At 55.8% G+C, this 14853-nt stretch overlaps 5 protein-coding genes across 5 annotated transcripts; 1 reads left to right on the top strand and 4 right to left on the bottom strand.

Annotated features, from left to right (window-relative positions):
- Positions 1-86: 86 nt before the first annotated feature.
- N657DRAFT_636285 (ATP-dependent metallopeptidase Hfl) lies at positions 87-2862 on the bottom strand (the record flags this gene model as incomplete). Its single annotated transcript, XM_062791412.1, has 4 exons — positions 87-569; positions 628-2051; positions 2111-2762; positions 2836-2862. The coding sequence occupies 4 exons, from the start codon at positions 2860-2862 to the stop codon at positions 87-89; spliced, it is 2586 nt and encodes an 861-aa protein (XP_062644670.1).
- Positions 2863-3752: 890 nt separating this feature from the next.
- Positions 3753-4851, top strand: N657DRAFT_673993 (uncharacterized protein; the record flags this gene model as incomplete). Its single annotated transcript, XM_062795717.1, has 2 exons — positions 3753-4777; positions 4822-4851. The coding sequence occupies exons 1-2, from the start codon at positions 3827-3829 to the stop codon at positions 4849-4851; spliced, it is 981 nt and encodes a 326-aa protein (XP_062644669.1). The 5' UTR covers positions 3753-3826.
- A 17-nt stretch (positions 4852-4868) lies between these two features.
- N657DRAFT_602301 (NAD(P)-binding protein) lies at positions 4869-6307 on the bottom strand. Its single transcript, XM_062790119.1, has 4 exons — positions 6278-6307; positions 6206-6226; positions 5811-6041; positions 4869-5745 (listed from the first exon to the last, which is right to left on the bottom strand). Exons 1-4 carry the CDS (start codon positions 6297-6299, stop codon positions 4982-4984), a joined length of 1038 nt encoding a protein of 345 aa, XP_062644668.1. The 5' UTR covers positions 6300-6307; the 3' UTR covers positions 4869-4981.
- Positions 6308-7428: 1121 nt separating this feature from the next.
- N657DRAFT_648698 (uncharacterized protein) lies at positions 7429-11499 on the bottom strand. Its single transcript, XM_062793568.1, has 4 exons — positions 10555-11499; positions 10273-10486; positions 8825-10224; positions 7429-8769 (listed from the first exon to the last, which is right to left on the bottom strand). The coding sequence occupies exons 1-4, from the start codon at positions 11340-11342 to the stop codon at positions 7863-7865; spliced, it is 3309 nt and encodes a 1102-aa protein (XP_062644667.1). The 5' UTR covers positions 11343-11499; the 3' UTR covers positions 7429-7862.
- Positions 11500-11890: 391 nt separating this feature from the next.
- N657DRAFT_648697 (uncharacterized protein) lies at positions 11891-13855 on the bottom strand. Its single transcript, XM_062793567.1, has one exon. It carries the CDS (start codon positions 13511-13513, stop codon positions 12173-12175), a length of 1341 nt encoding a protein of 446 aa, XP_062644666.1. The 5' UTR covers positions 13514-13855; the 3' UTR covers positions 11891-12172.
- Positions 13856-14853: the final 998 nt, after the last annotated feature.

The following is a 14853-nucleotide window of genomic DNA, read 5'->3' as shown; positions in this document are numbered from 1 at the left end:
CCTATCGCCTCATTCTCGGCAGGTAGGTACTCCCGAGTCTCCCTCAGACACACGAATTCCGCTGCCAATAAACCAAAACTGCACACTCATTCGCGTTTCTGATTCCGCTCCTCCCTGTCCAGCTCCGATATTTGCCGCGCCGGTGCCGGTGGCGGCGCAGGCGGCGGTGGGCTCCCCGCGTCCGGCCCGCTCCCGCCCAGCGGCGGGATTGGCAGACCAGGCTCTATCGACTCAGCCGGCTTCGGCACCGCCATGGGTCCCGGCGGCACGGAGATGCGGCCCTCGAGCTTCTCGCCGCGCAGCACCTTCTCGACTTCGGAACGGTCCAGCGTCTCGTACTCGACGAGCGCCTTGGCGAGAAGGTCAAGCTCGTGGCGCTTGGAGAGGAGCAGAGCGCGGGCCCGCGCGTATGACTCGTCAAGCACCTTCTTGACCTCGGATTCAACCATGGCGCGTGTCTCGGAGCTCAGTCGATCGTATGAGCGCAGATACTCGACGGGGCCGAGCCGCTCCGACATGCCGAGCTGCGCCACCATCTGCCACGCCGTCCGGGTGGCTGAGTCCAGGTCCTGGCATATCAGTTAGCCAATGCTCAACACGCGACAGAGGAAAAGCGAGAGTACATACTGCGCTGACGCCGCTTGTCACAAATTCGTTGCCGTAGACAATCTCTTCAGCCACTTTGCCGCCCATGGCGCGGTCAATCATGCCCACGTAGTCCCGGACCGAGTACGAGTACTTGTCCATGGCAGGAAGAAAGGCGGTGTGGCCGAGACTTTGGCCGCGAGGCAAGACGGTGACCTTGTACAAGTCGCCCGCAGTGTCTTTGGAATAGTAGGCAACCAGCGCATGGCCGGCTTCGTGGTAGGCCGTCATCTCCTTCTCCTTGGGCGTAATCACCATGCTCCTCTTCTCGGCACCCATGATCACCTTGTCCTTGGCCCACTCAAAATGCGACTGCATGACGGCCTTGGCCTTCTCCTTGCTTGCGTGGATGGCAGCCTGATTGACAATGTTTTCGAGCTCGGCGCCAGACAGACCAGAGGTGCGGGCGGCGATAGCCTCGATGTTGACGTCTGGGCCCATCTTGACTTTCTTGGAGTGGTGCTTCAGGATAGCGATGCGGCCACGGACATCAGGGAGGGACACGTGCACGTGGCGGTCGAAGCGGCCTGGCCGGGTGAGCGCCTTGTCGAGAGATTCAGGAAAGTTGGTAGCACCCAAGAGGATGACGCCGCTGTTCTGCGCGAAGCCGTCCATCTCCGTAAGAAGCTGGTTCAGAGTTTGCCGGACATAGGTCGCATCGCGCGAGTTGCGTCTGCCGCCTATGGCGTCGAGCTCGTCGATGAAGATGATGGAGGGAGACTTGGCCTTTGCGGCGTTGAAAAGCTCACGGACGCGCTTGGCGCCGACACCGACATAGATCTCGTCGAACTCGCTGCCGGACATGTAGAAGAAGGGCACGCCAGCCTCTCCGGCGACGGCACGAGCCAGCAGAGTCTTGCCTGTACCTGGGGGGCCGACGAGCAAAACGCCCTTGGGCAGCTTGCCGCCCAGGTTGCTGAACTTCTCAGGGTTCCGCAAGAAGTCGACCAACTCCTGAAGCTCCTCTTTGGCCTCGTCGCAGCCGTGCACGTCGGAAAAGCGGGCTTTCTGGTTCTCGGCCTTGGGGTCGATTCCGTCAACCTTGCTCGGCCGCTTGAGGGTCGTCATACCCTCAATGACCATGGTAACGAGAACCAAACTGAGATAGGCGCAGAGACCGAACCAAAGAAGGAACTTGATCCACCTAAGAGCAGCAGTGCCGAAGGTTTCATCCACGATGACGTGCAAGGGGCCGTTCTTCCCACCATTAGGTCCCATCGAGAATGCCATGTTGCTACCTGCACGGTGGGCGGCCACAGCCTGGCCGACCACCTGCAGATTGCTCGGGTTAATGCCAGCTGCGTTGGCTGCCGCGTCGCTCTGCGCAACCGCACCGGTGGTACCGTTAATCATGGCCAGCGCTCGTTGATAGGCCTCGTCGGCAGCCTCGTTCGTGGCGAACCGTCCTAGTAAGTTCGTTAGCATTCCCAACCTGGCTCACTATCAGGTAAACTAATGAGCCTACCAGATTGATAGCGTTCAACAACAATTGCAGGCATGTTTGCCTTCAATAGGAGCTGGTAGAAAGAATTCTGAGCCGTGGCGCTGTTCGGGTTCCGGTTAGCAGCAGCCTCGCGATTAGCGAGGAGATCGCGCGGGACGCCGCCGGTGACGAAGCCCCGAAATTGGGTGTTCCGAGAGATATGGTGAATCCTGATCCAATTGAAGGGCTGCAAGCGGCTCGGCTGATAGGTGCTCATGGACCGGAGGCCGGGGAGGTTTGTCAAGGGGCGGGCCATCAGCGTCGCATACGAGCGACGCATTAGGGGGCTCGCCATGGCGAGTGATCGGGGAGACATGTTGGAGATTTCCGAGAATATGTTGATGGGAGAAACGGTGGCGAGGCGGCGATCGAGGAAGCGCGGCGACAGCACAGCGTCCCGCAGGAATTCGGGGAACTCGGTCTTTGGCCTGGATTCCGCGTCGCGCTGGACGCGGACTGAAGAGTCGGCCTCGACGCTGGCAGCTGTTGTTGTCGGCGACTGAGGCTGAGGCTGGACTGGAGAACGGGCGGATCGAATTCTAGGCGTCGGAGGGGAGTAGTGTGCGCCTCTCCAGGGAATCAGCAGAGTGTTCGCAACCGACGGCCACAGGTCCGAGGTCGCCGCTGCGATACTCTGAGCACGGCATTAGCGAACCCTAGCTAGACTCCAGGGGATGCCATAGATGAAACTTGGGGAAACAACTCACCGGTAACCCACTTGCTTGGAAAGCCATTGGAACCGCTCTGCCCGCGAAGATGGATGCGGATGCAGATGACAGTTTGTAGAACAAGTTCAAGGGCGGATGATGCAAGGCACCGAATGTTGGGGACAAAGTGGATTGGCGGCAACTGCCAGCCTTGGCAAAAGTGGCCACCCTGGTTTGCCAAAGCCCACGTGACTTGGCGGGGAGGCCGCGATTTCCTCCGTTGGTTTGTTCGTTAGCGCGCCACATGGCAGGCGGCAAATGAAGTAGGAGAAATTAATAACTACGGATACAAGGGAGAAAGTACAATCCCAACCTGGTTTGTTCGTTAGCGTGGCACATGGGGGGACACTGAATATGAAATGGGTCCTCTAAAGAAACCAAGGAACGTAAGAAGACAAGAAGGAGAGAGAAAAAGAAATACTGAAAATGAAAAAAAAAAGGTAAGAGGAGGGTAAAGAGAAAGACTAAGATAGAGAAGAAGAGAAAACAAAAGATAGAGAGGAAGAGGAAGTCAAAGAGAAAGAGAAAGAGAAAGAGGAACAGGAAAGAAAGAAAGAATACAAAGAAAGGTTAAGGTCTTCAGAAGAAAGATGAGGTATAATACCTACTACATACGTTCCACGCTAACAAACCAACCAGTTTTAAATTACAAGAAGATAAGGAGAAGGAAAATAAAAGTAAAACATAGAGGGAAATAATATAATGTAGGAAATAAAGAAAATATTAAAGTGAAAGATAGATGGTTAGAACAGAAGAAAGTGAAAAGGAATAAAGGGTTCAATGTCCAACTCGAGTTCCCCGCTAACAAAGCTACTGCGTCGCGTCGTGTCGCGTCTGGAAGGAGCCGAGCCCAGCAATTAAAAGCCATGACAAAGTGAGGGGACCTGGAAGGCAACACATCAAATACAAACTTTGATCAGTCACATACTGGCAAACCTCGGAACTCCGAAACAGGACATGCATTGTATTTCATTATAAAATTAAATACACCATGAACCGCACAATTGAGCAGGTCCTCCTTTCTCTGCTCCCGACTCACAACTCGACCCTCCCGCAACCTCTCGTCGACTTGGCCAGCTCTCTTCTGGCTCAGTCAAGACACCGCGCCAGTACCCTCAAGGCAGAGGAGGAGATTGCCCGTCCATATGCTTGCGCTCACCTGGCATGCGACCGACTCAAAATCATCCTCAACCTGCCGCCGATAGAACCCAGACCCCCAATCCCTCCGCGCATCTACAAGCGGCTCTTCAACCACCTCGACAAGATCCTCCCGGCCTCAGGCTCTACCCCAAGCTGCGCCACTCCCAGCGGAACCGCCCTCGGCAGCGGCCGCACCAGGACCCCAAGCTCCAAGCTCCGCGAGCAACAACTCCTCGGCACCTCGCCGCTAGCCTCCAAAACCCGCCCAACCCCCACCAAGGAAAAGTCCCTCTCCGACCTTCGCAACGACACCCCATCCTTCAAGAGACGTAAAGCCACAATAACACCAGACGGCTTACCCCCCTGGATCCGCCCCACCCTCCGCTACCTCCTCACCCACCTCGGCCCTGCTAGCATCGGGCCCGTGGTAGCGTCAGGCTTGGAATCCATCGTCGCGCCCCACGGCAAGCTGACCGACGACGGCTGGGTGCGGGCCAATCTCGTGCCCGTTCTCGGCACGCTGTATCTCTTTGCCTGGCGCGGCGTGACGTGGCCTGATGGGCAGCAGGTCGAACGGGAGCGCTACGTGCAGTTCCGGAAGGAGGTCGCGGCCTGTATCGCAAAAGCCAGGGAGGAGGAGGTGGAGGTGCCTGGCGGGTGGGACGGGTGGGAGGAGGTCGGGCCGAGGGAGTTCGATGCTGCTGCTGTGAGGGGCAAGAGGCATGGGTGGTTTGAGATGGAGTGGGCGAGTGGGGTGGGCGATTTGGTTGAGAGGAAGAGGGCGAGGGAAGAGGAGGATGCTGTGAGTGGGGAGGAAGAGGAGGTGGTGGTGGCGCACATTCGCAGACCGGATACCATGTTTCAGGAGAGGTATGATTACTTGGGGGAGAGGAGAAGGAACGCGTATGCGGAGTGGAAGGAGGGGCTGTTGAAAAGGATCAAGGAGTTGGAGGCGCGCTAATGAAGGAACCTCTCTATGATCTCGATCCTATTCTGTACTCGACACCTACGCACCGAGCGCCTTCAGATTCTTGACCAAATCTACCACACACTCCTCAAACGACCGGTACTCAAGCCCCAACAACCGGTTCGTCTCGCTATTATTAAACCCAAACCTCTCCCCCTCAACAGGCAGCTCCCCGCCCTTGGTCTCCTCCGTTGGCAACCGCTCCGCATATTCCGGAAACCGCCTCCTCACAATCCTTGCCAACTCAGCGTTGCTAAACAGCCCCGCAGTAACAAACAACCTCTTGCCCCCAACCTCGGGCTTCTCCAACCCAGCCTTGATATGCGCCGCCGCGAGGTCCCTCACATCCACCCAAATCACTGCCGGCCCCGTACTCGGTATCTCATCCTTCCACTTCCCCTTCAAGCAATCCACCACCCGCTCGTTGCTGGTATTGATACTGTTGAGACTCGACAGGTAGTGCACCACGGGGCCGAAAACCATGGGCGGGTTGATGGTCACCAGATCGAACTTGGTTTCGTTCTTCGGGTCCCGCACAAAGTCCCATGCCGCGCGCTCGGCCAGAGTCTTGCTGGCGCGGTAGGCGGTGGCGGGGGAGCGGTGCACGTCGTCGAGTGTCACCGGGTTCCAGGAGGCTTCCGTGAAGGTGGTGGAGGGGTCCGAGACGTGCGCTTCGTCGATGATGGCCGCGAACGAGGATGTCACGACGACGCGCCGGACGGTCGGCGCATCGCGGGCGATGGCGCGCAGGATCGACGTTGTGCCCACCACCGCGGGCGCGATCAGTTCCTTGTGGGGGTCGGCTAGTTATGGCGGTGAGGTTAGCTTGTGAGACGCCCGCAGATGCAGGAAGGGCGGGTGTACGCACTCCATTTGAAGTGGAAGGGCGACGCGGTGTGCAGGACGACTTCCAAGCCGGGCGTCTTGACGACCTCGTCGAAGGCGTCGGGCTGGGCGATGTCGGGCACGATCCCCACGATCAAGTCGCCCGACGCGGTTTGTGAGGGGTAGGATTCACGGATCTTGGAGGCTTTCTCCTCGGTGCGGACCGTGGCTACCACGCTGTGGCCTTTGGCGAGGAGCTGGTCCAGAATGTGGGCTGGGCACGTCAGTTATCCATGGTCTTCAAGAAGGAGAGATTTGACTCCCTATCACACGCTTGTCCCCGGCGTCGTGGGCGTCAGGCCGGGTGGATCTGAGAAGCCCGTGACCAGACGACCGAGCACGAAACACAGGGCAATATCATCATGAGTTCCGACTTACCGGCGATGAAGCCGGAGCCACCTGTTACGGGTTAGTAATGTGAAAGATACCCCACACCCACGCTGCATGTACCTGTCAAGAGAACCTTCGTCATGTTTGCTATCTGCAGTGCAGTACGCCCCCGATTTTAGCTGGAAACGATTCGAGAAGAGGAAGAGAGTCTAGGTACTTCTTGAATATCGACGAGCCGGGCTTATATAGCCCGAGTAAGGGCGCATCTGACCCCGCTTCCGGGCCCCCTCAGTGGGGTGGTGGTCGACGGCGGTAAGCCTGGGGTTTATCTACTCTGACGCAATATGGCGCCGTAGACTCCTTATATCCGAGTTCCGGAATCCAGCGAAGTCGCCGTGTCCTGGACCCCTGACATCGACTTTGCTTACTCAAAGCTCGCAGCAATGCCAAGAAGCAGTCGGTCATATGAAGGCGGCTACACTTCGGGCTCAACTATACCTTAAAAGTATGCAACCCAAGAAGGACGTGCGTGGCCTAGGCGCCCAACGAAGAGATGGAGGGTGGCAAGTTGCCAGATGAGCTGGCCAACTCCTCGCCATAAAGTTTAGCTCTTCCTGTTCAGCTTTTCAGTCAACGGGGCCAGCAGTTGACCACCCGCTGAGATTCAGGGATGAGCACACGAAACCATGCAGCTTCTCTGTGAGAAATCACACATGCTTGGTTTGCCACAGTGGTCAACGGAGTTCTAGCATTCTGGAAACAAACAAGAAGCAGCAGCCTACTGGCTATTTTAACAAGTCAAGAGGACGCCCGAGTCCGCTTCCCTACTGCTCCTGTACTCACCTTGCACTACAAACTCATCGGCAGCGATATAACTACTCCATCTAAGCGAACTTGAAGACAGCAAGCGAGCGCTCGTTGAATTGACGACCTGCCGCCAATTATATTTACAAGCAATGTCCAACTGGCCTAGTCAAGCATGGGCCCAGAAGAACAATCTCAGGACCCAACCCAGAACTCTACCCAAGTCATCCGGCTCGGGATGAAACCCACGAATGGATGTGGCGCTGGCGGTACCACGAAGCCATCATAAGCTTGGGACTGCCATATGCCGGAGTCCTCCCTCTTTTGAATACCTCAGTTCTGTCTGAAGTATCCGTTGATAGGGAGCATCACCCGTGGCTGAGCAGCCGAGGATTTCGCGGCTCGACCGCGTCAAACAGAACATGCCAATGCCTATGATGGGACCACTAGCCAGAATGAATGCGAGGCCGTTGAACGAGCCAGCCCTCAACACCACGAGTTCCCCCTCACGTGTTTCTCAAAGCAAGTTTGTCTCTTTCTGACCTAGATTGAATAAATACAACCCGTTACACGAAAAGGGATATCCTCCCTTCCGTATGAACTCCCCAACCCCGGGGACGACGGAGAGTGAACCGATCGGGTCCTTCGTCAGGTTCTTCTCCAAGCCCAAACTCTACTCCTCGATAAGCCGAATCCCAGTTTCATACATCACAATAAACATTCGGCCCCCAGCATCGCTCGTCCCATCCTTCATTCCCCGCCCCCAACTTCACAACTCTTCTCACCTTCCCCCTCCTATTCCCCCCCTGCTCTACCGCAACCAACCCAACTTCGGCCAGCAGCCAGCAACGAGCGGACAGTCATTCACTCCGCAATGGGCCTCGCTCCGTCCACAAATAACTCACTCCGTCGTATCCATCGCATCCCCCGGCCCCTCCGCAGTACTACTAACCACCTCCTCCCTAGCCTTAGCCCTCTTCTCCGCCTTCCACCGCTCAATCTTCTCCCTGAGCTCGTCATCCGGAGCGACATCCTCGATACCCATCGGCTGGCGAGTGTACGGATCCTTGGGATCGCTGAGCAGATGCTGCGTGATCGTCGATCGGTCTACGACATGCTTCGACGGCAGAATGACCGGGTCGGTCATCAGGATCCCCATGATGGGGTCTTCAAACTCCGGGGGAGCGTCGTCATAGTCCAGCTCGGCCTGGTCCAGCGCCTCCTTGGCCGACTCAAACTTGGCTGCGAGCAACTCCCACGCCTGGATGTCTTTTTCGTCCTTAAGATGGCGGCTCCGTAGAATGTGCGCCGTCGTGGCCATGGTGGAGGTTTTGTACGAACGGCCGTCGGCGGCGACGGCTTCGATGAAGGATTGGACTCCGCCGAGGTTGATGTAGATGTCTACGAGCTCCGGGAGGAGGGTTTTAGGGTTGAAGAAGTATTTCTCTGGGTTTTCAACCTTGAGGGTTTTCGACTTGGGACCGGTCAGGATGTTGAGATTATAGTCAAGCATGCCCGCCAGGCGCTGGACAATCTCAGGCATGGTGAAGGACTCGCTGATGGTTGTGGTGAAAAGCTTCATCATGCTGACTGTCTCGTTGGCGAGCTGCATGTAGCTCGTGGCTTGGCTCTCTGCGGTGCGGAGATCTTCTTCGGTTTTCTCGCGGTCCTGTTGCGAAAGTTCAGGGTTTCTTAGGCGGTCCTGTAAATCGTGAATCTTGGGGAATTTGCTGAGACCCTCGTCTAGTACGTAGGTCGCATCGTTCAGGAGCAGGTTGACGAAGCGCACAAAGAATGCACGGTTGGATCTGCTAGCGTCAGTGGTTGCGTGCGACCAGAATTCCCATCGTACAGGCGACTCACTTGCTTGACTGGACCAGCTGCTCCCGGTACACGTCGTTGGACCACACGCACTTGATGACCTGGAAGATCTCGTACCGGATGTTGAACTTGTCGTAGAATTGCGTGTGTGCGCCCGTCGACTCGCACTCGATGTAGAATTTCATGACAGCATGGAGCAGGTAGTCGTTGGCAAACTTGGCGTTGGTCATGGCATCGCCCAAAACACCCTTCTTCAGATGGTACGTAGGCCATGTCCCGTGAGACAGCAGCGTGACGAGCGATGACTTGAGATAGGGGTTCTTGACATACTCCGACGACTCCAGGAAGGTAATGCATAGCGCAATCATCTCGTCTCCTACTGCCGAGAGGATAATCTGTGGGATGTAGCGGAAGACGAATTTGAAATTGTCCACAACATCTTGCAACGCGTACTCCGGGAGACACTTGAACGCCTCAGGCTGGTCTGAGGGCAGCGGGAGCTTAAGCGGCTTGTCCGGAGCGTACTCTGTCTGACTGGCGAGTCTGAGCAGCCAAACGGTAACGTACCGCATAAACAGCAGCGACCGGGCCTGCATCTTCTGTTCCAGGAGAACGCCCTCAATCGAGAACTTGAGCGCCATTGTCCGCTCCAATACGTTCGTGTGCCGCTTGACTGCCTCCTCCAACATCCTTAGTTGTGCCGGTCGGCTAATCAGCTTGGGCCGCTCCGCTTCCATCATGGCAATGTTTTTCTCGAAGTACTTGATGTCTCTGTCGAGGTTCTTCATCTTGGAGTTTGCCGCCTCGCTTCCGTAATGATGTGCCGCCAGTGTCAGGAAAAAAATTTCTGTGATGAAATTGGACTCCCCGTCCAGCTTCTTAGCATAGAAGGCATCTGATTGCGCTTGATCCGCATTCAGCTTTGTCTCATCTTTGATGTCGAGCCTTGGATTTCTCCTGAAATAGCCAACATCGATACGTCCTACTTTCGAGAATGTGCCGTCCATGAAAGGCTCGCATAAGGTGTCCAGTATGACGGTCACGTTGATCATGAAACCATCGGATGAGACCTCCTTGGGGTCAACTTGGATAGCACGCCTCTTATGGTTGACGTTCATAATGTAGGCAAACCAGTCCAGCACCTTGTTCCTGGTCTGAGGGCTCGCCCGGATGAAGGCGTTGATGATCGTCCTAAGATCTGTCTGATGCGCCCCTAGAGTCATCTGCAGTGCACTCTGAGATGTCTGAATGCGCCCCTTGTCCATTGTCCGCGGTCCCGCGAAGTAGACTGTCGTCACCTCTGGCTGAAGCGGCGATATCCTGAAGAACGGACCAAGGATGGTATTCTTCTCGATGTTGGGTGCGGATTGCGCCATCTGGAAGCAGGGGTGTTGTGCTAACGCGTCAAGAAGCGGCGGGAACCTCGAGTATGTCAAGAGTGCCTGCCAAGGTCAGCAACAGAGCCCCTGTTCGCCCATCTCGCAACTCACGTTGACACAAGGCTTGTAATCGTCGTTCATGCTCATTGTAGACAGTTTGGTGCTGATATCCACCATCGCCTTGGTGAACAGCGGAGCAATCGTGTCGTCGTCGTCCAGACGAGCCACTGCCTCGATAAAGAAATCCATGCACAAGCCGTTCTCGCTCTCGACCTCGTGCAACAGATATGGGACCAGCGTGTCGTGCTGGGGATTTGGTTCTCGGCTACACGGAGGCACCGCCAAGTCAGCACCAACATGCAACGAAACCCCCGCCTCGGCGGCCAGACCTACCTAAACAGCTCCGGCACCGTCAACGCAAAGATGCAGTTACTAAAACACAACCGCCTGGCCTCCTTAAGCAGCGCCTCCTTCTCGGGCGCCGGACCACGCAACACCTTGAGCATTCTTACGACGCGCTTCCAGCACGGCAAGAGGTACTCGAGCAGCGGGCGTTCGCGGGGATACGCCGTGGCAGCTTCCATAATGGCCTCCTCCAAACGCCCAACCGACAGCCGCAGCGTGGCGCCCTCGGCGGCCAGGTCCGCGCTCAGGTCCGGCAGGAAGGCCAGCTTATGGCCCTGGCTGTCCGTCGAGCGGTCCGGGTCGACGGTGACGCGGAAGATGGTCGACAGCACGCGATCGGCATACTCGTCGATCGTCTCCGGGGCGGCGGGGGTCTGCTTCCTGGGCGACGGCGCGATCGCTGCGTGCCCGTCAACATCTGATGCTCGCCTCTTGGCGCGGGACTCTGCGTTGCTGGTACTACCTGCTCTGCTGCTGCTATTGGGGCTGCCTGTGCTTTGAGGGGTTGCCGCCGGTGTAGGCGAAATGTTGATCTTCGGACGAGGCTCTACCGTTGCGGGTGTTTCGGCCCCCTGCGCTGCTGTCTTGTCCTCGGCTGGTTTCGAGGAATTGAGCCCGGCGGCGGTCGGTGTCGTAGTGCCTGGGGATGGAGCAGCGGATGTTGAAGCCGCGGGCCCTCCGAGCTTGGCCAGTCTCCGCCGACGAATCTGCTCCATCGTTTCTTGGTCTGGCGCATCCGGCGTCGACGGCGCGGGGGCCTGCTCGTTCAAGTCCATTGTCTCGGTTGATGACGCTGCTGATCAAAGGAGGTGGGTGATGACGGGAGATATTTGGTGGGGAGATTGAGGCTACCAGGTACAAAATCCCTGGACCGCTCAGGTTATGTATGGATAGGCGGTGGGAGTGGTGTGAAACCAGCGAGAATGGGATTCGAAGAGTGGTTGCCTGAAGTTTCTAGAGCAGGTGTCGGTTTGGAATCATGGTGGGGTTTCAGTAGAGTTCCAGGCAGGAGGGCGCTATCCATTGGAGCACTGTCCTCTACCAGGTACGTCAGGCAACGGTTAAGTACAGTACTGTACGGACGTACATACGACGTCTAAACGCCCGAACCTCGGCGCTAGCAGTGTTGTGGTATTACTAATACGACTCATGCTTATCGATAACACTAGCGTCCTGCTACTCCGTACAGGCACAAGCATGATGAGTACTGTGTGGAACGAAAGATACACAGATGATGAACCAACTCTCTGGCGGTGACATGCTGTTTCAAATTGGTCTCGTCCTATCCTTGGGAAAGGGACGCCTCTAATATGCTGAATAATGCGTGCCATGCCCCAAAGGCAGTACCTTATCCGTATCTTACAACGAACCGGCCGTGCTGAATCCATTGGGCCACTTCCCCTCTGCATATATATAAACAAAGCATACCCTCACTGCACATGCTTCTTGTGAAAGCCAACATCACCCCGTTTAACTCCTGATGCGTTGACCATGTTGCCCCCATAGCCCTTCCTTTCTACCGATACCAGGGAACTCCGAAACAGAACCACAATGTCTTCATACACAGTCGTACAAGCAAGACCAACGCCATTCTTATCCTCGTCCCTCAAAGCCGGGTGAGAGTGTCCCCTCGTCCATCACTATTTCTCCGACTGCCACCGGGATGCCGCACCCTGATATCCGACGAAGAAGACCCCGCCCTTGAGCCACTGCTATCACTGGCATGCGACAGTCCCGAGCTAGGAGGCCCGGCAGTCGACCCAGCCCTCTGCTGTGCATGGCTCTGGCGCTGCATGTTCATGAGCCAGGTAGTGTGCATGTTGAGAACACCGACTTTGCTGGCGAGCTCGGCAATTTGGTCGCCAATGCGCGTCGTGTGGTGCAGGAAGGTGAGGGCCTGGTGGGCATCCATGTCCCGCATTTCCTTGCGAAGTTCCTCCATCTGCGTCTCCAGCCGCTCGAACCGCGCCAGCATATAGTCTTCGGGCGAGCCCCACGCGAAGGTGTCGGCGGCGTGTGGGACTGATAGAGCGGATGGAAACATGGGTTCGTTGGGGGTTTCGGTTGAAGTAGGGCTTGCTGGGTTGGGAAGAACCGTGCTAAGGAGTGTCGATTCAGTCCTCCGCTCTCTTCGCTCACGGTCCTCACGTCTCCTACCGCGAGCCGCTTCAAGATTGGCAAGTCGACTGGTCAGGTCGTTGATGATCGTGCGATCTTCCGCCCTCTGGTCTAAGAGCCGGGACACAGCCTCAAAGATGCACCCACTCTCTTCGTGTACCTGGACGATCCGACGCTTGTCTGCCACCCTGCACCCGCCGGAATGCCATCTGCATTGTATTTGCTGCTCGGGACAACTTTCTGATTTATGCTTTTCTAGCCTGTGGCGCACCACGTTTGCCTTGCAGTCCGGACACTCGACTTCGTTGGCGTCGCAGTCATTGTCGTGGTGTATGCTGAGCTCGGCAATGGCGACAAGCTTGTGGCAGTGCTCGCAAGTGACACTCTTGTGAAGGCAGCCCTTTGTTGGGCTGGCGTCACGCCGAGCAACAAGCCTGCTGCACAGCGGTTCGGGGCACGCGACTGGGGTGAATTCGCAGCGGCGCTCGTAGTGCCCCTTGAGATTCTCGCGTGAGCACACATGGTCGCAGCCCTTATTTGGACACCTGACCTTGAGGCGATCAAGCTGGTCTTTTATGATTAAGGGTAGGCGGCGGTAGTCGCGGTTCTTGTTGATCGGCTGCCGGTCGATGGGACAGGTTCGTTGTGTCTCGAGAGCCCGGTTGATGCACCCAGTGCAAAAGGTGTGGCCGCACGGGGTTGTGATGGGCGAGTAAAAAGGGGTCTTGCACACCGGGCAGATGAGGGTGTCGTCCACAGCCTCGATATACTCGAGACTTTGGTAGTCGAGCTCTATAATCGACGGTCCGCCTTGTGATGCGTTGGGCATGGCGTTACTAGGATGAGGTGAGGAGGATCTTAGAGCGATAGCGGCATCTACTGCCTGTGAGATTGGTGCTGTCAGCCCTTCCTCAGGGGTGTTTGGAGGTGGCATTGCAACGTTGTGGTTTCCAAGAAACCGCGATGAGTTGGGAGCCGAGACCACGCCGACGTCCGGAACAAGGAAGCAAAGTGCCACCACTGCACCAGGACGCCAAGAGGTCCCGGGAAGGGCCAAAAATAGACGCGAATGGGAACAACCAAGATAAATACAAGGAAATTTTCAGGTAAATTGCCCCCCTTTCAAGATGCGAGAGCCCCGTAAGAGCCAGCAAACTGAATGCACAGATTGCCGTATTGAGTGTGCGAAGTCAGGTTATCAAGAATAGAAAGCTGCCTGATGAAGCTGCAGCTGCTTCAGGAATCGGGAACCTCACATTGAACAAACCCCACCAGACCCCAGTGAAGAGACAGGAACGTTCCCACTGAGGTGCATGTGACACTCAGTGCGCTTCAAACCTGTTATGGGTATAGAATAAAGCGTCTTGGTTGCATGGACACCATGGTGCTAATAACAAGAGGAACATGGATGCGGAACTAAACTTGTTCACTTCAAGAAATAGCAGGTGGCTTCAGTTTCTTGACAGATTGTACTGCTTCTGTTATAAGTTCATTGAAGTATGATTCCACTTCTTAAGGCACTAGCACGTGTAATTGAGATGGCCTGTAAACCCAGTGACTCTTACAGTCCCACCTGCTGCACATCCACTACCACAGTACTTGGCGATGGCCGAGGGTTCACTGCTCTTATGTGTTCAAATGCGGGCGAAGTTTCTCGGTGTATTTGTTCACGCCATCTACGCCCCAAATAACCCTGAGTTTAGCTGGAATTAAAGCTAAATGCACTCTTATGTCTCGCTAAATCACGCATTACGCCAGCCCTTGTTTATTTGTTAGCGTGGCACATAGATGGTACTACCTGCTTAAAATACAAAAGGAGGAGAGAACGAAAGATATAGACGATAAATATGAAAAGTAAGGATAGATACAAAGACAAAGATTAGAGGAAGAAGAAATGGAGAAAGAATATAGGAAAGCGAAACAAAAGAGTTGTCCATTCCTAAATTCTACGCTAAGTTAACAAATGAATCTGAGTTCAATTTATACACCTCTAGTTACCAGGTAGGTACTTAAGTACATAGGAGGCCAAAGACGACTGGAGTCATGTGTGAAGAGAACCAAATCGATGAGAGAGTACGGATTACTTTGCCTTAAACAGACACACCAAAGAAATTCGAGCCAGCTGGCTAATCATATGGCGAGGTGGCCGGAAGGCGCGCAGGTCCTGCC

Source organism: Parathielavia appendiculata (genome assembly GCF_033297405.1).
Source record: "Parathielavia appendiculata strain CBS 731.68 unplaced genomic scaffold N657scaffold_14, whole genome shotgun sequence".
NCBI classification, from domain to species: Eukaryota; Fungi; Ascomycota; class Sordariomycetes; order Sordariales; family Chaetomiaceae; genus Parathielavia; species Parathielavia appendiculata.
The sequence above is the reverse complement of the archived record's forward strand: the minus strand, read 5'-3'. Positions and strand labels throughout refer to the sequence as shown.